A 26,635-nucleotide genomic window follows, 5' to 3' on the forward strand; every position below is an offset into this window, starting at 1 on the left:
ACCAAGAGATCCTGAAGGAGAATGTCCGACCATCTGTTCGTGTACTCAAGCTGAAACGAACGTGGGTTCTGCAGCAGGACAATGATCCTAAACACACCAGCAAGTCCACCACCGAATGGCTGAAGAAAAACAAAATGAAGACTTTGGAGTGGCCTAGCCAAATTCCTGACCTGAATCCTATTGAGATGTTGTGGTATGACCTTAAAAAGGCCGTTCATGCTCGAAAACCCTCTAATGTAACTGAATTAGGACAATTCTGCAAAGATGAGTGGGCCAAAATTCCTCCAGGACGCTGTAAAAGCCTCATTGCACGTTATCGCAAACGCTTGGTTGCAGTTGTTGCTGCTAAGGGTGGCCCAACCAGTTATTAGGTTTAGGGGGCAATCACTTTTTCACACAGGGCCATGATGGTTTGGATTTTTTTTCACCTTTAATAATAAACACCTTCATTTACAAATTGCATTTTGTGTTTACTTGTGTTGTCCTTGACTATTGTTTAAATTGGTTTGATGTTCCGAAACACTTAAAGTGGAAGTAAACCCATCGATTTAAACAGTTAAAAAAAAAGGCATGCCGGGAATACTAATTGCACATTGGCTGTGCTCTCAGCCAAACTATCAAACCATCCAATGGCTGGTGTCATAACGAATCACATGTGCAGCACCATAGCAGTTGAACACTAAACAGAGGCAAAGATGGCAGCTTCCTTGGCTGAAAACGATAGGGGAGTTTACTTCCACTTTAAGTGTGACAAACATGCAAAGGAACAGGAAATGAGGAAGGGGGCAAACACTTTTTCACACCACTGTATGTGTAAATAAGTATAAATTAGTTCAAACTGGATTTTTTATAGTACTTTATTTGTAACGTAACTTTTTTTAGATGAACATAAATTTAATAGTAGTAAGGCCACTATAGATGAGGTTGCTCTGACATCCACCTAACCAGCTGTCCCCTGGACCCTGTGTCACTATTGTCTATGTGAAGCTGATTACAATAAAATACTACACTATGGTTTCTCCAATCTACTCCAATGTATGAGCTTTGTCTGTACAGCGGTCAGAGGATACTACTGCCTTTAGTGGAGGGATGGAGTATTCAAATATGCTGGTCAAAGGGAATTTTAAAGGGAAACTTTACATACAACATTATGATGCCACATGCAGGACCGCCATCAGAGGGGAAAGCCTATAGGCATGCAGAAGGCCCAGATGTCACAAGGGGCCCGGGAATCCCGAGCAGTGTTGCCAACTATCATTATATATATATCTGAATGATTCTCTTTTTGCTCTGCCGCTGCAATCCCACCACCCGGCTCCCACCTGCCGCTGCCAGCATTAGTTGTTGATAGCTAGGGCCACCTGGCTTCTAGCAACCAACCATTTGGTAGGTCCACCCTGAGCATTTAGTGGAGAAGTTAACCAAACTTCCTCCTCCAGACCTGGCTGCTGCCTGTTCCCTGCCTTTCTCCCTGCTTCAGGTATAGCTGAGGGCTCAGACAGGACTGCACTTACCACACTGCATATATAAAAATGATGGAGGGACCTCTAATGAGGGAGATAGTGATGGAAGGACCTCTAATGAGGGGGACACTGATGGAGGGACCTTTAATGAGGGGGGCACTGATGGATGCTATATGAAGATGTTTCTTTGCTGAATGTATGGGACTGTCTCTTTGCTGAATATATGGAGATGTCTCTTTGCTGGATTGGGATGTCTCTGCTGGACTGGGTCATCTTTTTGCTAGATTGGGCTGTCTCTTTGCTGAATATATGGGGATGTCTCTTTGCTGAATATATGAATATCTCTTGGTCTCTTGCTGGGTTGGGATGTCTATTTGCTGGATTCGGATGTCTCAGATGGACGCGGCCATGTTTTTGCTGGATTGTGCCATCTCTTTAATGAATATATGGGGCTGTCTCTTTGCTGGATTGGGATGTCTCTTTGCTGGATGGGGCCATCTCTTTGAATATATGGGGCTGTCTGTTTGCTGCTCTTTGGTCAAAATATAATTCCTTACTGTTAAATCTTGAAAGTGCTGATGACTGGGAATACACATTTTATTTTCATATATCAAGTTGTAAGAGTGTTAAAATAAAAGTGGGGGCATTAAAGGGTTCCGATAATATAAATAGTCCAAAATGTGCCAAATAAATTTCTCAGTGATAATAAAAGAAAGTATTCTTTAAAATCATTCTCCAGTGCTCCAAACATGCTCCTTTTGAAAAAAAGGACAGCCTCTTACCAGATTATATAGATCTCAGTTACAGAGATCAGACAAGCCTGTGTAAGCTCCACAGGAGGAGCACATTATTTGACACATTTTGGACATATCTTCACAGATGTTTTAAGCAGTCTAGTTTTTCGATTTTTTGAGTTGCAGCAGTTCACCACATCTACATTGGCCAAGCACACAAATGTATTTATTTATTTTGATAGGAAAACCTCATTGGCAGGGCAGGAGACCCAGAAGAGAACACACAGGCTGAATCCTGCCTCTGCCCTGCAGAATAGGGATGGGCCTGATATCCGAGTCAAACATAAGTCGGGTATTCACCCGTTTGGCGAATACCAAACATTATGGAGCATTCTTTTGTTGCCAGTGGTTTAGACATTAATTGCTGTGTGTTGAGTTATTTTGAGGGGACAGCACGTTTACACTGTTATACAAGTTGTACACTCACTACTTTATATTGTAGCAAAGTGTAATTTCTTCAGTGTTGTCACATGAAAAGGTATAATAAAATATTTACAAAAAATAGGGGGGGGGTGTACTTTGTGAGATATTGTATATACCGCGTAATCAGTGTAGTGTAGACTATATATGCAGTGAAGGCAATGTGTATATGTGTATATATATATATATATATATATATATATATATATATATATGTATATGTATGTGTATATATATATATATATATATATATATGTGTATATGTATATATATATATATATATATATGTATATATGTATATACTGTATGTGTGTGTGTATATATATATATATATATATATATATATATATATATATGTATATATACTGTATATATATGTATTGCCAGGAGTCGGCAATACATTACAGCATCAAGCAATTTTAAATTATGGCCTTTTTTCCTTTAGAAATGTAATTTTGCTTTGGGACTGTAAAACACATCAGACAGAAGCACCACTTTATAGGCAGACTACGTGGATCCCCAAGGCACGCTATTTAACCACTTAACAACCGCCCATAGCCAATTAACGGCTTCAGGGCGGTTGTTTAACTCTGAGAGGCCGTTAATTAACGGCCTCCCAGAATTCTGCTCTCACGCGCCCCCTGGGGGCGCGCACACGAGAGCATCCATCACGGATCACGGTAAACGGCCGCTCATCGCGGCTGTTTACCACGTGATCGCTCCGTCAAATTATCCTCCCTCCCCTCTCTGTACCGATCGGTGCAGCGGAGGGGAAAGAGATCGGTGTCAGCAGCGCTGTGGGCTGCATCTGCAGTGCCCACATCGCTGCTCACCGAATTTAAGCCCTCCGTACCCTGGCAATAATCTGCAATGCCAGCTAATACCCTGCAATACCAGCCAATACCCGCCAATACCCCCCAATACTCTGCAATACCCCCCAATACTCTGCAATACCTGCCAATACTCTCTAATACCTACCAATACTCTGCGATACCCCCAATACTCTGCAATACCCGCCAATACTCTGCAATACCCGCCAATACTCTGCAATACCCGCCAATACTCTGCAATACCCGCCAATACTCTGCAATACCCGCCAATACTCTGCAATACCCACCAATACTCTGCAATACCCCCCAATACTAGCCAATACTCTGCAATACCCGCCAATACTCGCCAATACCCCGCCAATACTCTGCAATACCCCGCCAATACTCTGCAATACCCCGCCAATACTCTGCAATACCCTGCCATAAATTGCCATACCCAGCCATACTTGGAGATACCCTGCAATACCCAGCCATACACGGAGATACCCAGCCATACACGGAGATACCCAGCCATACTCGGTGATACCCTGCAATACCCAGCCATAGACGCCCCCTCCCCCCTCGCCGCCCTCCGGTGCTTCTACCAACTCGCCAATACGATCAAAGCCAGAATCTTTTTATTTATTTTTCAATTTTTATTTTAGGCTTCCCAGCCTAGAGGTGAGATGTGGGGTCTTATTGACCCCATATATCACTGTAAAGAGGACCCCTCATCCCATATTCCTATTACAAGGGATGTTTACATTCCTTGTAATAGGAATAAAAGTGATCAAAAATAAATTTTTGGTGAAAAAATGTCAAACTTAAATAAAGTAAAATGAACAATAAAAAAAAAAAATTAAAGCGCCCCTGTCCCCATGTGCTCGCATGCAGAAGCGAACTCATATGTAAGCCCCACCCACATATGAAAACGGTGTTCAAACCACACATGTGAGGTATCGCCGTGAACATTAGAGCGAGAGCAATAATTCTAGCCCTAGACCTCCTCTGTAACTCAAAACATGTAACCAGTAAAAAAAATTTAAAGCTTCACCTATGGGGATTTTTAAGTAGCGACGTTTGGCGCCATTCCACGGGCATGTGCAATTTTGAAGAGTGACATGTTAGGTATCTATTTACTCAGCATAACTTCATCTTTCACTTTATGCAAAAATTGGGCTAACTTTACTGTTTGTTTTTTTTTAAGCACAAAACATTTTTTTCCCCCAAAAAAATGCATTTGAAAAATTGCTGCACAAATACCGTGTGAGATAAAAATTTGCAACGGCCACCATTGTATTCTCTAGGGTCTTTGCTAAAAAAAAAATTATAATTTTTTGGGGTTCTATGTAATTTTCTAGCAAATAAATGATGATTTTTACATGTAGGAGAGAAATGTCAGAATTGTCCTGGGTGCTCCAGAATGCCTGATGGCGCTCCCTGCATTTTGAGCCTCTGTATGTGGCCACGCTGTGGAAAAATCTCACACATGTGGTATTGCCGTACTCGGGAGTAATAGCAGAATGTGTTTTGGGGTGTAATTTGTGGTATGCATATGCTGTGTGTGAGAAATAAACTGATAATATGACAATTTTGTGGGAAAAAAAGGAAAAAAAATCTTGATTTTGCAAAGAATTGTGGGAAAAAATGACAACTTCAAAAAACTCATCATGCCTCATCATGCCTCTTACTAAATACCTTGGAATGTCTTCTTTCCAAAAAGGGGTCATTTGGGGGGTATTTATAATTTTATGGCATGTTAGGGTCTCAAGAATTGAAATAGGCCGTCAGTACTTCAGGTGTGATCAATTTTCAGATATTGGCACCATAGCTTGTGGACTTTATAACTTTCACAAAGACCAAATTATATCCACCAATTTGTACTTATTTTTACCAAAGATATGTAATAGTATAAATTTTGGCCAAAATGTATGAAGAAAAATTACTAATCTGCTAAATTCTATAACAGAAACAAAGAAAAATTCATTTTTTTACAGAATTTTCGGTCTTTTTTCTTTTATAGGACAAAAAATAAAAAACCGAGAGGTGATTAAATACCACCAAAAGAAAGCTCTATTTGTGTGAAAAAAGTGAGAGCACCAAAAGCTGAAAATTGGTCTGGTTATTAAGGGTGTTTAAGTGCCCAGTGGTCAAGCGGTTAAAGGAATATTTCATTTTGATTGTTTCACTTTAAGCATTATTAAAAATCACTGCTCCTGAAAAAATTGTAGTTTTAAAAACTTTTTTTACATTGATACATTTCCCCTGGGGCAGTACACTAGTCCCATACACTTTTTAGGGTAATAACTTGCATGTAAGCCTTTAAAATGAGCAATGTAACAGTGCAAATTTTTAGCACTGATCACTGTTATAATGTCACAGGTATCCAAAAAGTGTCAGTTACTGTAGGTGTCCAATTTGTCCGCTGCAATGTCGCAGTCCCCCTAAAAATCACTGATTACCGCCATTACTAGTAAAATATTGCCCTAAAAAATCTCATTGTTTGTAGATACTATAACTTTTGGGCAAACCAATCAATATATGCCTATTGGGATTTTTTTTACCAAAAATATGTAGCAGAATACATTTTGGCCTAATTTGATGAATAAATTAGATTTAAAAATTTTTTTTACTGGATGTGTTTTATAGCAGAAAGCAAAAAATATATATATTTTTTCAAAATTGTCTCTCTTTTTTTGTTTATTGTGCAAAAAGTAAAAACCGCAGAGCTGATCAAATACCACCAAAAAAGCTCTATTTGTGGGAAAACAAGAACTTTAATTTTATTTGGGTATAGTATTGCATGACCACACAATTGTCAGTTAAAATAACGCAGTGCTGTGTCGCAAAAAATCATTACGGGGTAAAACCTTCTAGAGCTGAAGTAGTTAATGGAGGCTTCACCACCCTCTAAACAAGTGCTTATTAATCTTAAAGATTGAAATATAGAGGCTCATGCTTTTTTAGTCATTGTGGATATAATATCATTGTATAATAATATTATTTCAGATAGTACAAAAGTAGCTGAACATTACCTTAATGAGCAGGCTATATTCCAGGTGTTCAGAAACAATTTATTTTACAACTTTTACATTTTACCATGTCTCACAGCTACTGTTAGTTTAATAGCAGATATTATTTGCAAAAAGGGGGCATAGCTATGAGGGCAAAATTCGCCCCTAGCTTGGAAAAAAAAATGTATGGTGAAGTAGGAATTGGATATGATTTTTGAAAGGAGTTGACACATTTGACATTTTATGAGAGATTTATTGATGATATTTGGTTTATATGGAAATTTTAGAGAATTTTATGAATGCCTCTAATGATAATATTTTAAAATAGATATTTTTTTTTTTAAATGACTTTATTTATTAAGAATAATCGAATACGAATCATTTTTTAAAGCCCATAGACAGGAATAACTATATTCCTACAAACAGTTTTCACCACCGTATATGGTTGAGGAATGTAATAAAAGGGCAATTAAATAAAATAAAAATTAAATTGTAATGAGATGTATGATTATTTAGAAAAGTCTCAAGTTTTAAAAAATAGATTTCCAGAAAAAAGTTGGGAGTGACTTAGACGAGGTTATCCTTAGACAATCTTTAAAAGTGGGTGAGGTGGACTGTTAGTTCAATAGCAGATATTATTTGCAAGAGAGGGGGAATAGCTATGGGGGAAAAACTTGCCCCTAGTCTGGCAAATTTGTTTATGGCTAGGTGGGAACTGAATATTTGACATTATACCAGATATTTACACACATTTGACATTATACCAGATATTTACTGATGATATTCTGTTTATATGGAAAGCTAATTTAGGATACGTAGAGAACTTTTTGAATGCCACTAATGATAATAATCTTATTATTAAATTATCTTTCACACACAGTAAAAAGGAATTGCATTTTTTGGAAATGACTTTATTTATTAAGAATAATAGAGTGCACACTGAATTATTTTTTTAAAGCTCACAGACAGGAATAACTACATTCCTACAGACAGTTGTCACCACCCTATTTGGCTGAGGAATAGAATTAAAGGGCAATTGATTGATAAAATGAAATTTTAATGAGATGCATGATTATTAAGAAAAGTCTCAAGTTTAAAAAAAATAGATGTACAGAAAAAAATCAGGAGAGTGGCTAAGGCAAGGTTTTCCAACAAGTGGGTGAGGTGGATAGGGAACTTTTCCTGAGACCTAAAATTCCAGACACCAAACCTGGTTTAGTACATACTATTATTACGAACTTCTCTATATACTGGATTATCAAATCAGGCAGATTATTAAAAAGACACTGGGGCAATCTTAAAGTTGATTCTGTTTTCAACAATTTTCCTTATTATAACCCAGAAGCGATTTTTAGAAGAGGCCCTCATTTGAAGGATAAAATTGGACCAAATGTAATTGATCCTCCGTCTAAGACAATATATTTTCAGAATTATTATTTTTTACCCATGTAATAAATGTATTATATGTACCTTAGAAAAAAACGGATGTTAAGGCTGGGCTCAGCCCTTCCTTCCTCTGAGCTGTCGGCTAATTTCCAGCTCCTATCTCTCCATAGTGACTTACCTGTTGATGATATCCTGCTCGTTAGTCCTGCCTACTTAAGCCATCCAGCCCAGATGATCTCTGCCTTCGCCTTGGTCAACATCACAGAGACTATCTTCTGCATTCCAGTTAAAGACTTGCTTGGCTGACATTCCTTCTGGCTCCAGATCCTGCTTGCTGTTCCACTACGCTGATCTCTGGCTTCCTGACTTTCTGGCTTGTCTGACTATTCATTCCGGTTACCGAACTTTGGCTATGTTTTGACTACGTTTGTTCTATTTTCTTTTATTATTAACCACTTAAAGACCAGCCTCATTTTGAGATTTTGGTGTTTACATGTTTAAAACATTTTTTTTTTGCTATAAAATTACTTAGAACCCCCAAACATTATATATATTTTTTTCTAACACCCTAGAGAATAAAATGGCAGTCATTGCAATACTTTTTTTTCACGCAGTATTTGCGCAGCAATCTTACAAGCACACTTTTTTTGGAAAAAAATCACTTTTTTGAATAAAAAAATAAGACAACAGTAAAATTAGCCTAATTTTTTTATATTGTGAAAGATAATGTAAATTGACACCCAACATGTCATGCTTTGAAATTTTATATTGTGAAAGATAATGTAAATTGACACACAACATGTCATGCTTCGAAATTGCACCCGCTTGTGGAATGGCAACAAACTTTTACCCTTAAAAATCTCCATAGGCGACATTTAAAAAATTCTACAGGTTGCATTTTTTAAGTTACTGAGGAGTGTGGTTTGAACACTGTTTTCATATGTGGGCGCTACTAACGTATGCATTCTCTTCTTTACGCAAGCTCAGCGGGACGGGGCGCGTTTAAAAAAAAATATTTGTATTATTTATTTTACCTTTTTTTATTTTTTATTTTTACACTGTTAAAAAAAAATCACTTTTATTCCTATTACAAGAAATGTAAACATCCCTTGTAATAGAAAAAAATGCATGACAGGACCTCTTAAATATGAGCTCCGGGGTCAAAAAGTCCTCAGATCTCATATTTAGACTAAAATGCAATAAATAAAAAAAATGTGTAATTTAAATTTTTATATATTTTTTTAAATGGCCCTTCAAGAGCTGTGGACAGAAGGGACATTTTGACGTTGCTTCTGCTCAGCAATTGTATGGAGACGGGTGGGGGCCATCTTCCCCTCACTCGTCTCCATACCTGACAGGAGACAGGACGCGATCACCTCCGCCACTGCCAATGGATCCGGTAAGCACTGGATCGTGGTGGGAGGGGAGGCCCTTTCCCACCACCAATAAAAGTGATCTTGCGGAGAATCCGCCGCAGAGATCACTTTTATCTTGTATTGGACCGCCCACTGAATAAGGGGATACCAGGGTTATGGCAGCTAGCTGCTGCCATAACAACGATATCCTCCTTCAAACAGCCTCCAAACAGTTTTACGGCGGGCAGTCCGTAAGTGGTTAAACAAGTGTGATTTAACTGTACTTCTGTCTCGGTCTGATTCATGGTTTCTGACACCAGATGGTCCAAAAGTAAAGTTTTTTTCTCAATAGTTGTGAGAAGAGAATATGTTATTGGTTCTTTTATTTAATGCAATACTAGGTATGTGATATACAGTATTTATTGCAATGCCCATGTGGCAAGCAATACATACAGAGAACAATAAAGAAATTAAGGCATTGCCATTTGGAGCATATTTATAGTATCAAGAGAGGTTATAGGAATCACAGTCTTTTAGTGCATTTTTTTACATCAAGGTAGAGACCCTAGAGGAATTAAGTTCCTGGCAATTAATAAATTACAAGCCAATTGGAGGCAGTGCAATCACAAACAAGAGTTTTAAAAAAAAAAATTAAATAGACTGGAATATTAACTGTAACCAGCTAAGAATTATGTCCCAGTCTTTCTTTCTTTTTGTTCCCCTCCCGCCCCTCCTATTTAGTTTGTTTTTTTTCCCTTTCAGTTTATCTCCCCTTATGAACTAAAATAGTTCATAGTCCTATATGTACTTTGACGCTTTTTTATGTGCTGGATTTATTCATATATATTTTGTGTGGCAAACATTGTATTAAATGTTGTTTCTCTATATCCATATTGCTGTATATTTTGTATGTTTTTATAATGTATTGTTAAAGTTATGTGTAGCTGGACTTCACACATATTGATATACAGTATGTGTAAATAAGTATAAATTAGTTCAAACTGGATTTTTAATAGTAATTTATTTGTAACGTAACTTTTTTTAGATGAACATAAATTTAATAGTAGTAAGGCCACTATAGATGAGGTTGCTCTGACATCCACCTAACCAGCTGTCCCCTGGACCTTGTGTCACTATTGTCTATGTGAAGCTGATTACAATAAAATACTACACTATGGTTTCTCCAATCTACTCCAATGTATGAGCTTTGTCTGTACAGCGGTCAGAGGATACTACTGCCTTTAGTGGAGGGATGGAGTATTCAAATGTGCTGGTCAAAGGGAATTTTAAAGGGAAACTTTACATACAACATTATGATGCCACATGCAGGACCGCCATCAGAGGGGAAAGCCTATAGGCATGCAGAAGGCCCAGATGTCACAAGGGGCCCAGGAATCCCGAGCAGTGTTGCCAACTATCATTATATATATCTGAATGATTCTCTTGTTGCTCTGCCTGATGCTCTGCCGCTGCAATCCCACCACCCGGCTCCCACCTGCCGCTGCCAGCATTAGTTGTTGATAGCTAGGGCCACCTGGCTTCTAGCAACCAACCATTTGGTAGGTCCACCCTGAGCATTTAGTGGAGAAGTTAACCAAACTTCCTCCTCCAGACCTGGCTGCTGCCTGTGCCCTGCCTTTCTCCCTGCTTCAGGTATAGCTGAGGGCTCAGACAGGACTGCACTTACCACACTGCATATATAAAAATGATGGAGGGACCTCTAATGAGGGAGATACTGATGGAAGGACCTCTAATGAGGGGGACACTGATGGAGGGACCTTTAATGAGGGGGGCACTGATGGATGCTATAAGAAGATGTTTCTTTGCTGAATGTATGGGACTGTCTCTTTGCTGAATATATGGAGATGTCTCTTTGCTGGATTGGGATGTCTCTGCTGGACTGGGTCATCTTTTTGCTGGATTGGGCTGTCTCTTTGCTGAATATATGGGGATGTCTCTTTGCTGAATATATGAATATCTCTTGGTCTCTTGCTGGGTTGGGATGTCTATTTGCTGGATTCGGATTTGTCTCAGATGGACGCGACCATGTTTTTGCTGGATTGTGCCATCTCTTTAATGAATATATGGGGCTGTCTCTTTGCTGGATTGGGATGTCTCTTTGCTGGATGGGGCCATCTCTTTGAATATATGGGGCTGTCTGTTTGCTGCTCTTTGGTCAAAATATAATTCCTTACTGTTAAATCTTGAAAGTGTTGATGACTGGGAATACACATTTTATTTTCATATATCAAGTTGTAAGAGTGTTAAAATAAAAGTGGGGGCATTAAAGGGTTCCGATAATATAAATAGTCCAAAATGTGCCAAATAAATTTCTCAGTGATAATAAAAAGTATTCTTTAAAATCATTCTCCAGTGCTCCAAACATGCTCCTTTTGAAAAAAAGGACAGCCTCTTACCAGATTATATAGATCTCAGTTACAGAGATCAGACAAGCCTGTGTAAGCTCCACAGGAGGAGCACATTATTTGACACATTTTGGACATATCTTCACAGATGTTTTAAACAGTCTAGTCTTTCGATTTTTTGAGTTGCAGCAGTTCACCACATCTACATTGGCCAAGCACACAAATGTATTTATTTATTTTGATAGGAAAACCTCATTGGCAGGGCAGGAGACCCAGAAGAGAACACACAGGCTGAATCCTGCCTCTGCCCTGCAGAATAGGGATGGGCCTGATATCCGAGTCAAACATAAGTCGGGTATTCACCCGTTCGGCGAATACCAAACATTATGGAGCATTCTTTTGTTGCCAGTGGTTTAGACATTAATTGCTGTGTGTTGAGTTATTTTGAGGGGACAGCACGTTTACACTGTTATACAAGTTGTACACTCACTACTTTATATTGTAGCAAAGTGTAATTTCTTCAGTGTTGTCACATGAAAAGGTATAATAAAATATTTACAAAAAATAGGGGGGGGTGTACTTTGTGAGATATTGTATATACCGCGTAATCAGTGTAGTGTAGACTATATATATGCAGTGAAGGCAATGTATATATATATATGTGTATATATATATGTGTATATATATATGTGTATATATATATGTGTATATATATATGTGTATATATATATATGTGTATATATATATGTGTATATATATATGTGTATATATATATATGTGTGTATATATATATATGTATATGTGTATATATATATATGTATATGTGTATATATATATATGTGTATGTGTGTATATATATATATATATGTATGTGTATATATATATATATATATATACTGTATGTGTATATACTGTATGTATATATATGTGTGTGTATATATATATATATATATATGTATATGTGTATATATACTGTATATATGTATTGCCAGGAGCCGGCAATACATTACAGCATCAAACAATTTTAAATTATGGCCTTTTTTCCTTTAGAAATGTAATTTTGCTTTGGGACTGTAAAACACATCAGACAGAAGCACCACTTTATAGGCAGACTACGTGGATCCCCAAGGCACGCTATTTAACCACTTAACAACCGCCCATAGCCAATTAACGGCTTCAGGGCGGTTGTTTAACTCTGAAAGGCCGTTAATTAACGGCCTCCCAGAATTCTGCTCTCACGCGCCCCCTGGGGGCGCGCACACGAGAGCATCCATCACGGATCACGGTAAACGGCCGCTCATCGCGGCTGTTTACCACGTGATCGCTCCGTCAATTGATCCTCCCTCCCCTCTCTGTACCGATCGGTGCAGCGGAGGGAAAAGAGATCGGTGTCAGCAGCGCTGTGGGCTGCATCTGCAGTGCCCACATCGCTGCTCACCGAATTTAAGCCCTCCGTACCCTGGCAATAATCTGCAATGCCAGCTAATACCCTGCAATACCAGCCAATACCCGCCAATACCCCCCAATACTCTGCAATACCCCCCAATACTCTGCAATACCCCCCAATACTCTGCAATACCCCCCAATACTCTGCAATACCCGCCAATACTCTGCAATACCCGCCAATACTCTGCAATACCCGCCAATACTCTGCAATACCCGCCAATACTCTGCAATACCCACTAATACTCTGCAATACCCCCCAATACTTGCCAATACCCCCCAATACTAGCCAATACTCGCCAATACTCTGCAATACCCCGCCAATACTCTGCAATACACCGCCAATACTCTGCAATACACCGCCAATACTCTGCAATACCCCGCCAATACTCTGCAATACCCTGCCATAAATTGCCATACCCAGCCATACTTGGAGATACCCTGCAATACCCAGCCATACACGGAGATACCCAGCCATACACGGAGATACCCAGCCATACACGGAGATACCCAGCCATACTCGGTGATACCCTGCAATACCCAGCCATAGATGCCCCCTCCCCCCTCGCCGCCCTCCGGTGCTTCTACCAACTCGCCAATACGATCAAAGCCAGAATCTTTTTATTTATTTTTCAATTTTTATTTTAGGCTTCCCAGCCTAGAGGTGAGATGTGGGGTCTTATTGACCCCATATATCACTGTAAAGAGGACCCCTCATCCCATATTCCTATTACAAGGGATGTTTACATTCCTTGTAATAGGAATAAAAGTGATCAAAAATTAATTTTTGGTGAAAAAATGTCAAACTAAAATAAAGTAAAATGAACAATAAAAAAAAAAAAAAAAAAATTAAAGCGCCCCTGTCCCCATGTGCTCGCATGCAGAAGCGAACTCATATGTAAGCCCCGCCCACATATGAAAACGGTGTTCAAACCACACATGTGAGGTATCGCCGTGAACATTAGAGCGAGAGCAATAATTCTAGCCCTAGACCTCCTCTGTAACTCAAAACATGTAACCAGTAAAAAAAAATTAAAGCGTCACCTATGGGGATTTTTAAGTAGCGACGTTTGGCGCCATTCCACGGGCATGTGCAATTTTGAAGAGTGACATGTTAGGTATCTATTTACTCAGCATAACTTCATCTTTCACTTTATGCAAAAATTGGGCTAACTTTACTGTTTTTTTTTTAAGCACAAAACATTTTTTTCCCCCAAAAAAATGCATTTGAAAAATTGCTGCACAAATACCGTGTGAGATAAAAATTTGCAACGGCCACCATTGTATTCTCTAGGGTCTTTGCTAAAAAAAAAATTATAATTTTTTGGGGTTCTATGTAATTTTCTAGCAAATAAATGATGATTTTTACATGTAGGAGAGAAATGTAGGAATTGTCCTGGGTGCTCCAGAATGCCTGATGGCGCTCCCTGCATTTTGAGCCTCTGTATGTGGCCACGCTGTGGAAAAATCTCACACATGTGGTATTGCCGTACTCGGGAGTAATAGCAGAATGTGTTTTGGGGTGTAATTTGTGGTATGCATATGCTGTGTGTGAGAAATAAACTGATAATATGACAATTTTGTGGGAAAAAAAGGAAAAAAAATCTTGATTTTGCAAAGAATTGTGGGAAAAAATGACAACTTCAAAAAACTCATCATGCCTCATCATGCCTCTTACTAAATACCTTGGAATGTCTTCTTTCCAAAAAGGGGTCATTTGGGGGGTATTTATAATTTTATGGCATGTTAGGGTCTCAAGAATTGAAATAGGCCGTCAGTACTTCAGGTGTGATCAATTTTCAGATATTGGCACCATAGCTTGTGGACTCTATAACTTTCACAAAGACCAAATTATATCCACCAATTTGTACTTATTTTTACCAAAGATATGTAATAGTATAAATTTTGGCCAAAATGTATGAAGAAAAATTACTAATCTGCTAAATTCTATAACAGAAACAAAGAAAAATTCATTTTTTTACAGAATTTTCTGTCTTTTTTCTTTTATAGGACAAAAAATAAAAAACCGAGAGGTGATTAAATACCACCAAAAGAAAGCTCTATTTGTGTGAAAAAAGTGAGAGCACCAAAAGCTGAAAATTGGTCTGGTTATTAAGGGTGTTTAAGTGCCCAGTGGTCAAGTGGTTAAAGGAATATTTCATTTTGATTGTTTCACTTTAAGCATTATTAAAAATCACTGCTCCTGAAAAAAATGTAGTTTTAAAAACTTTTTTTGCATTGATACATTTCCCCTGGGGCAGTACACTAGTCCCATACACTTTTTAGGGTAATAACTTGCATGTAAGCCTTTAAAATGAGCAATGTAACAGTGCAAATTTTTAGCACTGATCACTGTTATAATGTCACAGGTATCCAAAAAGTGTCAGTTACTGTAGGTGTCCAATTTGTCCGCTGCAATGTCGCAGTCCCCCTAAAAATCACTGATTACCGCCATTACTAGTAAAATATTGCCCTAAAAAATCTCATTGTTTGTAGATACTATAACTTTTGGGCAAACCAATCAATATATGCCTATTGGGATTTTTTTTACCAAAAATATGTAGCAGAATACATTTTGGCCTAATTTGATGAATAAATTAGATTTAAACAATTTTTTTACTGGATGTGTTTTATAGCAGAAAGCAAAAAATATATATATTTTTTCAAAATTGTCTCTCTTTTTTTGTTTATTGTGCAAAAAGTAAAAACCGCAGAGCTGATCAAATACCACCAAAAAAGCTCTATTTGTGGGAAAACAAGAACTTTAATTTTATTTGGGTATAGTATTGCATGACCACACAATTGTCAGTTAAAATAACGCAGTGCTGTGTCGCAAAAAATCATTACGGGGTAAAACCTTCTAGAGCTGAAGTAGTTAATGGAGGCTTCACCACCCTCTAAACAAGTGCTTATTAATCTTAAAGATTGAAATATAGAGGCTCATGCTTTTTTAGTCATTGTGGATATAATATCATTGTATAATAATATTATTTCAGATAGTACAAAAGTAGCTGAATATTACCTTAATGAGCAGGCTATATTCCAGGTGTTCAGAAACAATTTATTTTACAACTTTTACATTTTACCATGTCTCACAGCTACTGTTAGTTTAATAGCAGATATTATTTGCAAAAAGGGGGCATATCTATGAGGGCAAAATTCGCCCCTAGCTTGGAAAAAAAAATGTATGGTGAAGTAGGAATTGGATATGATTTTTGAAAGGAGTTGACACATTTGACATTTTATGAGAGATTTATTGATGATATTTGGTTTATATGGAAATTTTAGAGAATTTTATGAATGCCTCTAATGATAATATTTTAAAATAGATATTTTTTTTTTAAATGACTTTATTTATTAAGAATAATCGAATACGAATCATTTTTTAAAGCCCATAGACAGGAATAACTATATTCCTACAAACAGTTTTCACCACCGTATATGGTTGAGGAATGTAATAAAAGGGCAATTAAATAAAATAAAAATTAAATTGTAATGAGATGTATGATTATTTAGAAAAGTCTCAAGTTTTAAAAAATAGATTTCCAGAAAAAAGTTGGGAGTGACTTAGACGAGGTTATCCTTAGACAATCTTAAAAAGTGGGTTAGGTGGACTGTTAGTTCAATAGCAGATATTATTTGCAAGAGAGGGGGCATAGCTATGGGGGAAAAACTTGCCCCTAGTCTGGCAAATTTGTTTATGGCTAGGTGGGAACTGAATATTTGACATTATACCAGATATTTACACACATTTGACATTATACCAGATATTTACTGATGATATTCTGTTTATATGGAAAGCTAAATTAGGATACGTAGAGAACTTTTTGAATGCCACTAATGATAATAATCTTATTATTAAATTATCTTTCACACATAGTAAAAAGGAATTGCATTTTTTGGAAATGACTTTATTTATTAAGAATAATAGAGTGCACACTGAATTATTTTTTTAAAGCTCACAGACAGGAATAACTACACTCCTACAGACAGTTGTCACCACCCTATTTGGCTGAGGAATAGAATTAAAGGGCAATTGATTGATAAAATGAAATTTTAATGAGATGCATGATTATTAAGAAAAGTCTCAAGTTTAAAAAAAATAGATGTACAGAAAAAAATCTGGAGAGTGGCTTAGGCAAGGTTTTCCAACAAGTGGGTGAGGTGGATAGGGAACTTCTCCTGAAACCTAAAATTCCAGACACCAAATCTGGTTTAGTGCGTACTTTTATAACAAATTTCTCGACAGCATTATCTGATCAGGCAGATTATTAAAAAAACACTGGGGCAATCTAAGTAATTTTTAGGAAAGGCCCTAATTTGAAGGATAAAATTGAACCAAATGTAATTGATCTTCCCCCTTTTTTTCAGTATTAAAAGTTTTTTACCCATGTAATAAATATATTATATGTATTATATGAGAGAACCAGATGGTCCAAAAGTAAGAGTTTTTCTCAACAGTTACAGGAAGAGAATATGTGATTGGTTCTTTTATTACATGCAATACTAGGTATGTGGTATATTTATTGCAATGCCCGTGTGACAAGCAATATATAGGGGGGACAATGAGGAAATTAAGGGTATTAAATGTTTTTTCTCTGTATCCATTTTGCTGTTTATTTTGTATTTTATATGTTTTTATAATGGATTTTTAAAGTTTTTTTTATGTGTAGCCTATCCAGACTTCATGCATATTGATATATGTGTAAATAAGTTCAAATTAAATTTTTAATTAAAAATTTAACTTTTTTTTTTAGATGAGCTTAAATTTAATAATAGTATCAAGTTTATTAAATTGTAGTTAGTGATTATGCCTTTGGTCCACAATATATAAACCCATATCATAAAAAACTAGGGATTTTGCAGCTGTGGTGGTAGCTCTGGACATTCTCAGTTTTCAGTGAGTTTCTATGCTGAGCATTTCATTCCTATCACATCTGAGCAGCCAGTGTGACTATAAAGTCACACATGCGAGCCCACTCCCTCCCTCCTCCTTCATGTCCACTAACCCACTAAATACAATGGGGGCGGGATATTGCATGTAGATTAATGGAGGCTTCATCTTCCTCTTATTCTAAGACACAGGCCGTAGGAGTGTGACAGCCTGTGGCTGGTAGAAATCTGCCCACACCATGTAATTGCCAAAAAAAACAGATTTGATTTCAAATACCGTATTTATCGGTGTATAACACGCACTTTTTCCCCCTTAAAATTGGGGGAAAGTCGTGGGTGCATGTTATACGCCGATCCCCACTGTCTGCGAGTCAAAAATACCGAGCGCGGCCGAAAAATACCGAGCGCGCCCGAAAAATACAGAGCGCCGCCGAAAAATACCAAGCCGATTGCTCGGCTCCACTCAAAGTCCCACCTCCCTGCTGTTTCTCTAGCGAGCGCTGCCGAAAAAGACTGAGCTGACTGTACTGTGTACTCGGCTCGGCACGGCTTGCAGTCCCGCCCATACTGGGTGGGACTGCGAGCGGAGCCCAGCCGAATACACAGTACAGACGGCTCTGTCTTTTTCGGCAGCGCTCGCTAGAGAAACAGCAGGGAGGCGGGACTACGAGCGGAGCCGAGCAAGTCGGCTCTGTCTTTTTTGGCGGCGCTCGCTCGGTCTGTCTCGGCGGCAGGAAATTTAAACATGGGCAAGGCTGCAAACGGCGCTGGCCAAGTTGCAAATGACACTGCAAAGCTGCAAATGACACTGCAAAGCTGCAAACAGCGCTGGGCAAGCTGCAAATGACACTGATCATTCTGCATTGATGGACAAGGCTGCAGATGCACACTGATAAGGCTGCATTGACTGGCATTTAAATGTAAGTTTTTTTTTCTTTAAACTTCCCTCCTAAAACTTTTTTCCTTAAAATGCCCTCCTAAACTTGGGGTGCCTGTTATACGTCGGTGCGTGTTATACCCCGATAAATATGGTATATATGTTTGTATGACAATTTAAAAAAATTTAATCATATGAATTATTTATATTTATCTACCGTATATACTCGAGTATAGGCCGACCCGAATATAAGCCGAGGCCCCCAATTTACCCCCAAAAAAACTGGCAAACTTATTGACTCGTGTATAAGCCGAGGGTAAGACATGCCTGTCCATCCCTGTGTGTGTGTCCGTCCATCCCTGTGTGTCCGTCCATCCCTGTGTGTCCGTCCATCCCTGTGTGTCCGTCCATCCCTGTGTGTGTGTGTCTCCATCCATCCATCCATCCCTGTGTGTGTGTGTGTATCCGTGTGTGTGTGTGTGTGTGTGTGTGTGTGTGTGTGTGTGTGTGTGTGTGTGTGTCCAGCCTACCTGTGTCCTGAGCCTTTGTCCCGAGCCTCCGTCCCGTGCCGAGCCTCCTTGCCTCCGTGCCTCGCCGCCGTGCCTCGCCGCCGTGCCTCGCCGCCGTGCCTTGCCTCCGGTCCCGTCCCGTCCCGTCCCGTGCCGTGCCGTCCTGTGCCTTGCCTCCGTCCCGTGCCCTCTTCGTTCGTCGGCGGCCATTGTAAAATTCAAAAGCTGCGCCGCCGCCTTCGCCTGTGATAGGCGGAACACTGAATTTCCCAGCAGCCTGTGTTCCGCCTATCACAGACGTCGTATCATCCTCGTCCGTAGTACGAGGATGATACGAAGTCCGTGATAGGCGGAACACAGGCTGCTGGGAAATTCAGTGTTCCGCCTATCACAGGCGAAGGGGGAGCCGGAGGCGCGGCTTTTGAATCAGAATGGCCGCTGTCTGTCTGCTCGACACGCTGATCGAGCGGGCAGACAGCGATGACTCGAGTATAAGCCGAGGGGGGCACTTTCAGCCTCAAAAAAGAGGCTGAAAATCTCGGCTTATACTCGAGTATATACGGTAACTTTTTTTTTAACATAATTTCCTGCATACAGTCTGAGAAAGATCTAGGTCATGTGACAGCTGTATATCGATTAAGAAAAATAATTATAGTGCCATTATCCACATACAGAAATAGAAGGGACAATGTAAATGAAACAGTGTGTGTTTAGCATCACTTTAACATGCATGGCCTGGAAACAGGAGCTCTTTAAGATGATTGGGAGTTAGCCATACTGTCTTGATGCTAATCTACACTATTGTGGAGGACTGACTACACAGAACTGCTTTTTTTTTTTCAACTATTCAAAAGGCATCTTTTTTTTTCTACTAAAAATGTATTTAATCTGTTTTCTAAAACTCTATTGTGATTATGATTTGGTTATGCTGCATAGTAGTTTAGTAGATGTGTCGAGTGGAGTTTTTGCTGTCTTTTAGAACTATAATTAACCACTTTTTGTTGTTTGCTCCATAGTAGTTTTACAATTACAGGATTGCGGCTGTGAGCCGGATATATATATGATCCAGCTCTTCTTTGCAGGGGGTGTGTATGCGCAGACTGGATGTCCCCCAGCACCCACCGATCATTTGTTGCATAGGCAGAACGCCAGTCTGCCTATTTAAACAAGGCAGATTGACGTTCTGACAGTAAGGAAGCATAGATCCTGTGTTCCTGCAAAGCAGGGATATGGACCCATGCCTTCCCCTAGTAAAAGCACCTCCCACAGTACACAGAAGCACTGGCTAGGCACACAGAATACCCCTGATGTCAACCCCTTCTCAGCCAGCCAGTGTCATTAGTACAGTGACAGTGCATATTTTTTTAGCACTAATAACTGTATTTGTGTCACTGGTCTCCAAAAAGTGTCAAAAGTGTCAATTAGTGTCAGAATATCCATCGTAGTATTGCAGTCCCCCTATAAGTCACTGTTCACCTCCATTACTAGTAAAAGAAAAAAAAAAAAATATATATATATATATATATATATATATATATATATATATATACCATAGTTTGTAGACGCTATAACTTTTGCACAAACCAATTAATATATACTTATTTTATACTTATATACTATAATTTTGTTTGGGTGCAATGTCACATGACTGCGCAATTGTCAGTTAAATTAATGCAGTGCCAAATTGCAAAAAGTGGCTTGGTCAGGAAGGGGGTAAATTTTCCGGAGGTCAAGTGGTTAATTTAACAACTAAGGGAGCATACTGCATTGTGGCACATTGTTGTACTTTTTTATTTTTTACTATTACATAAGATTATTTGATATAACCAGCCTCAGCTATGGCAATACCTGAGTTCATCAATGATGCTTGAGTAAGAGTAGAATTCTGTAGGACACTATTTGTGGTGTTAAAGGATGTTTGGGCAGGTTTGCTTGCCATAATTGTTGAAAGAAGACTTGCTGTTGTAGATGATAACTGAAGATCTATTGATTTGTTCAGTGGTAGCATGGCATCCGCAGCAATTCGTTGAATAGTGAATGCTAAAGTTACGAAAAAACAGATCATAACAGTTACTGTAAGTTCTTTCTAATCAATATTTAGTTTACTTTTAGTCAATGGGGAGCTACGTACCTGCAGTTGATGAAGTAGATGCGTTACTTGGAGATGGAGTTACCCCTTGAGAAAAACTGTTTAAAGCAGGGCGAGTCGTAATTGTGACTGATGGAACAACAGTTTGTGTGTTAGTTTGTACACCATTGTTTGATGCAGTAGCCTCTGTGCTTAGTATTGAAACACCAGCAGCTTGGCTAGTAGCATTTGTTGGAATCATAGATGGTTTACTGGTCACTGAAGTTATTCCAAATGCTAAAGAGGAAGGTACTGACCCATTTGTTATAGAAGTCAGTGGGTTGTTCACACTAGACGACACTGCAGATTGTGTTGTAACTGTACTGGCTTTGGTACTAGTTAGGGGAAGGTCACTCGGTCTAGGTGTGGTAGATATATTAACCAAGGAAATAGAACTGCTGGTGTTAGCCAACCCAGGTATAAAACTGGTGGTGGCAGTCTGAATAGTTACATTTGCATTTATAACTAATGTTGTGAGAGTTCGGGTAGTGTTCATACCCAAGACTGGTACAGTGGTTATAGGCAGCGATGTTGTAGCTGTCTGTGGTAAGGATGTACTGTTTAACACATTAAAGATTGCATTTGAAGCTATTGTACTGACTTGTGGTCCAGTTGTTCTTAAGGTGGTTGATACATTTGTAATGGAAGTCAGCGGGTTGGTCACACTAGAAGACATTGCAGATTGTGTTGTAACTGTGCTGGCTTTGGTACTAGTTAGGGGAGGGTCACTCACTCTAGATGTGATAGATATATTATCTAAGGAAATAGCACTGCTGGAAGTGTTAGCCAACCCAGGCATAAAACTGGTCGTGGTTGTCTGAATAGTGGTATTACCATTTAGAACTAATGATGTGAGAGTTCGGGTAGTATTTATACCTAAGACCGGTACGGTAGTTGTAGAAAGTGATGTTGTAGCTGTCTGTGGTAAAGATGTACTACTTAATGCATTAAGGATTGCAATTGAAGCTAGGCTGCTGACTTGTGGTCCAGTTGTTCTTAAGGGGGTTGATCCATTTGTAATGGAAGTCAGTGGGTTGGTCACACTAGAGGTGATCATAGATTGTGTTGTAACTGTGCTGGCTTTGGTACTAGTTAGGGGAGTCTCACTCACTCTAGGTGTAATAGATATATTAACCAAGGAAATAGCACTACTGGAAGTGTTAGCCAACCCAGTCATAGAACTGGTAGTGGCTGTCTGAATAGTTGCATTTGTATTTAAAACGAATGTTGTAAGAGTTTGGGTAGTATTTATACCTAAAACTGGTATGGTGGTTGCAGGCAGTGATGTTGTAATTGTCTGTGGTAAAGGTGTACTGCTTAATGCATTAAGGATTGCATTTGAAGTTATGGCGCTGACTTGTGGTCCAGTTGTTGTTCTTAAGGTGGTTGATCCATTTGTAATGGAAGTCAGCGGGTTGGTCACACTAGAAGGCATTGCAGATTGTGTTGTAACTGTACTGGCTTTGGTACTAGTTAAGGGAGGGTCACTCACTCTAGATGTGATAGATATATTAACCAAGGAAATAGCACTACTGCTGGAAGTGTTAGCCAAACCAGGTGTAAAACTGGTGGTGGCTGTCTGAATAGATGCATTTGTATTTAAAACTAATGTTGTGAGAGTTTGGGTAGTATTTATACCTAAAACTGGTACGTTGGTTGCAGGCAGTGATGTTGTACTTGTCTGTGGTAAAGGTGTACTGCTTAATGCATTGAGGATTGCATTTGAAGTTATGGTGCTGACTTGTGGTCCAGTTGTTCTTAAGGTGGTTGATCCATTTGTAATGGAAGTTAGCGGGTTGGTCACACTAGAAGACATTGCAAATTGTGCTGTAACTGTGCTGGCTTTGGTACTAGTTAAGGGAGGGTTACTCACTCTAGGTGTGATAGATATATTAACCAAGGAAATAGCACTACTGCTGGAAGTGTTAGCCAAACCAGGTGTAAAACTGGTAGTGGCTGTCTGAATAGTTGCATTTGTATTTAAAACTAATGTTGTGAGAGTTTGGGTAGTATTTATACCTAAAACTGGTACGGTGGTTGCAGGCAGTGATGTTGTAGCTGTCTGTGGTAAAGGTGTACTGCTTAATGCATTAAGGATTGCATTTGAAGTTATGGTGCTGACTTGCGGTCCAGTTGTTCTTAAGGTGGTTGATCCATTTGTAATGGAAGTCAGCAGGTTGGTCACACTAGAAGACATTGCAGATTGTGTTGTAATTGTACTGGCTTTGGTACTAGTTAGGGGAGGGTCACTCACTCTAGGTGTGATAGATATATTAACCAAGGAAATAGCACTGCTGGAAGTGTTAGCCAACCCAGGCGTAAAATTGGTGGTGGCTGTCTGAATAGTTGCATTTGCATTTAAAACTAATGTTGTGAGAGTTCGGGTAGTATTTATACCTAAGACTGGTACAGTGGTTGTAGGCAGCGATGTTGTAGCTGTCTGTGGTAAAGTTGTACTGCTTAATGCATTAAGTAATGCACTTGAAGCTATGGTGCTGACTTGTGGTTCAGTTGTTCTTAAGGTGGTTGTTGCATTTAGCATAGGTATAGTGTTGCTTCCAAGTGCTGACATACTGGTACTTTGTGTTGACATTCCTACTGAACTGGTTGGCATTATTGTCACATTTGTCCTCAGCGTTATGGATCCAATGATAGTGGATGCAGTGTAGTTGCTGGTACTAGGAACAAAAGTGGAAACGTTATTATTATTAGTTGCTGTAGATGAATCAATCAGATTTTTGATGGTAACTGGATTGTTAATGGATGTTTTAAGGTTACTTATAGTGCTTAAAACTGTAATAAGGTTACTGGTACTATTAAGGTTGACAAGGTTTGCTACAGCTGTAGTGTTTACTGGAGTGGTCACATTAGATAGCTGTCTTGCTGTAGTTGCATTGGTTGTGGGACTGGTAGTGATACTAGAGGTGACTGCAAATGTTGTTACTGTGCCAACTGTTGGCATTAGAGAAGGTAAAGTACTACTATTTGTTACGGATATTGTTGTGCTAACTGATGGCATTACAGTTGTTTTAAATATGCTTGTTGCATTAACTCCTGATGTAAGACTGTTAAGGGTATTGTAAAGTGAACCATAAGGTACACTAGGACTACCACTGCCTATAGTTGAAGCCCCAATTGGATTAACTGGCATTGTTGTGGGCGCTGATGCTCCAGCTGTTTTAATTGTAGTCATAGAGTTTGTAGAATTGCTGGCACCGCTGGAGGCAACAACAGATGTATAGCTGGAAGTTGTTGTCACTTTTGTTGGCTGTTGAGTGTCAGTAAAATTATACATGGGACTGCTAATATTGGGAGCTTTTGAAACCAGTGTTGATATGATGTTGACTGTTGAAATTGTGGTTGATATCCAGGTGATCGGTGCACTCATTCCAGAAGTAGTATTACTTGTGGTGTTAGTAGTTACAGTAAGAGCTGACTTACTGGTAGTTGAGGTAGATATACCGGTTAGACCACTGACTGAGTTACCAGTAGTAAAAGATGTCTGATTGTTGATTTTAGTTAAATCATTAGTGGTACCAGTACTGGCTGTGCTCACAGGCAATGAGTTTAATGTACTTGAAGATGTATATCTGGTTGACAATGTTGAACTTGTTCCAGAAATACTTGTTGCCACTTTGGAAGATGCTGTTGTTGCTGTTGCTGCAACTGAAAGAGAACAAATACATATTACCCAGAGTCAGATTACTGTGTCTATGATGCTAGGCATGCTAAAAACTCAGAATTCCCTACACATGCATATATAAATATAAATATATATAGAGTTTCATATTTTGTATATTTTGAAGTTTCAAATGGTTGCCCTAGAAATACAAATTTTATTGCAAGGTCAAACATATTTATGGCATGATGTTTAACCACTTGACCTCGGAAGGTTTTACCCCCTTTATGACCAGATCATTTTTGCTATTCAGCACTGTGCTACTTTAGCTGACAATTGCTCGGTCATGCGACGCTATACACAAATGAAATTATCAAATTTATATCATGTTTTCACATAAGCAGAGTTTAACTCTAACCTGCTGATAAACATGTGTGTCCAATCACAGCACAAAATCAGTGACTGGAATAAAAACTGCCAGTATTGGTGCCAGTTTAAATATTACATATTAAACACCCAGCATTGGTACCAGTTTCAAAGGAAATAACCCCCAGAATTCATACTAGTTTCTCAGATAACTCCCAGCAATAGTGCCAGTTTCTATGATAATAACCCCCAGTATTGGTGTAATTTCACACAATAATAATCCCCAGCATCAGTGCCAGTTTCAGCATAATATCCCCCAGCAATGGTGCCAGTTTACACAATAATGACTACCAGCATTGGTGCCAGTTTACAAAATAATAAACCCCAGCATTGGTGCCAGTTTCTTCAATAGCCCACAGTACTGGTGCCAGTTTACACAATAATAACTCCCAGCATTGGTGCCAGTTTACAAAATAATAAACCCCAGCATTGGTGCCAGTTTCTGCAATAACCCACAGAACTGGTGCCAGTTTACACAATAATAACTCCCAGCATTGGTGCTAGTTTACAAAATAATAACCCCCAGCATTGGTGCCAGTTTCTGCAATCACCTCCAGCACTGGTGCTAGTTTACACAATAATAACTCCCAACATTGGTACCAGTTTACACAATAATAACCCCCTGCACTGGTATCAGTGGTCAGTGGTGTTCTGCTATTTAAACTCTCCTGAAGTAGCCAGTGACTGTGTTTATTAACCACTTCATAGTGTAGCATTAAGAGGATAATTAACACTACCAATGGCCACTAATGGAGCCTTGTTCTCCCCCTGTCCTCTCCCTCCTCTCTGTCCTCTCCCCCCACTCTCTCTGTACTCCACCCCTCTGTCCCCTCTCCCCCCTCCCTCTCTCTCTTCCCCTGTCCTCTCTTCCTCCCTCTCTCTTTCCTTTCTCCCACTCCCTCTGTTTTCTCACCCCCCTCTGTCTCCTCTCCCACCATCCTCTTTTCATCCTCTCTCCATCCCTCCTTTTTTTATTTTTTGACTCTACTCCCTTTCCTTTGCCCCCCCCCCCCCAATTCTCTCTCCCTCCTCCTCCATTGTCATGTATTGTGTAAAATTTAAAGACCATGGACCTCTACACTGGAAGCATGGTGTATCATGGGTACTATGAACAGCAAGGTCCAGAGGGGGGG

The 26,635-nt window shown here is 39.1% G+C and overlaps 1 protein-coding gene across 2 annotated transcripts in view; it reads right to left on the reverse strand.

Annotated features, from left to right (window-relative positions):
- LOC143988220 (uncharacterized) overlaps nucleotides 1-26,635 on the reverse strand; it is an 81,035-nt gene that overhangs the window by 32,379 nt on the left and 22,021 nt on the right. For both annotated transcript variants that reach the window (XM_077487617.1, XM_077487616.1), the window contains exons 3-4: nucleotides 21,461-25,123; nucleotides 21,178-21,369 (exon numbers count right to left, since the gene is read on the reverse strand). In XM_077487617.1, coding sequence (XP_077343743.1) covers nucleotides 21,178-21,369; nucleotides 21,461-25,123 — 3,855 coding nt within the window. The remainder of the gene's footprint in view (nucleotides 1-21,177; nucleotides 21,370-21,460; nucleotides 25,124-26,635) is intronic.

This window comes from Lithobates pipiens, unplaced genomic scaffold, assembly GCF_037356315.1.
Source record: "Lithobates pipiens isolate NorthernLeopardFrog02 unplaced genomic scaffold, aLitPip1_a1.2 Scaffold_18, whole genome shotgun sequence".
NCBI classification, from domain to species: Eukaryota; Metazoa; Chordata; class Amphibia; order Anura; family Ranidae; genus Lithobates; species Lithobates pipiens.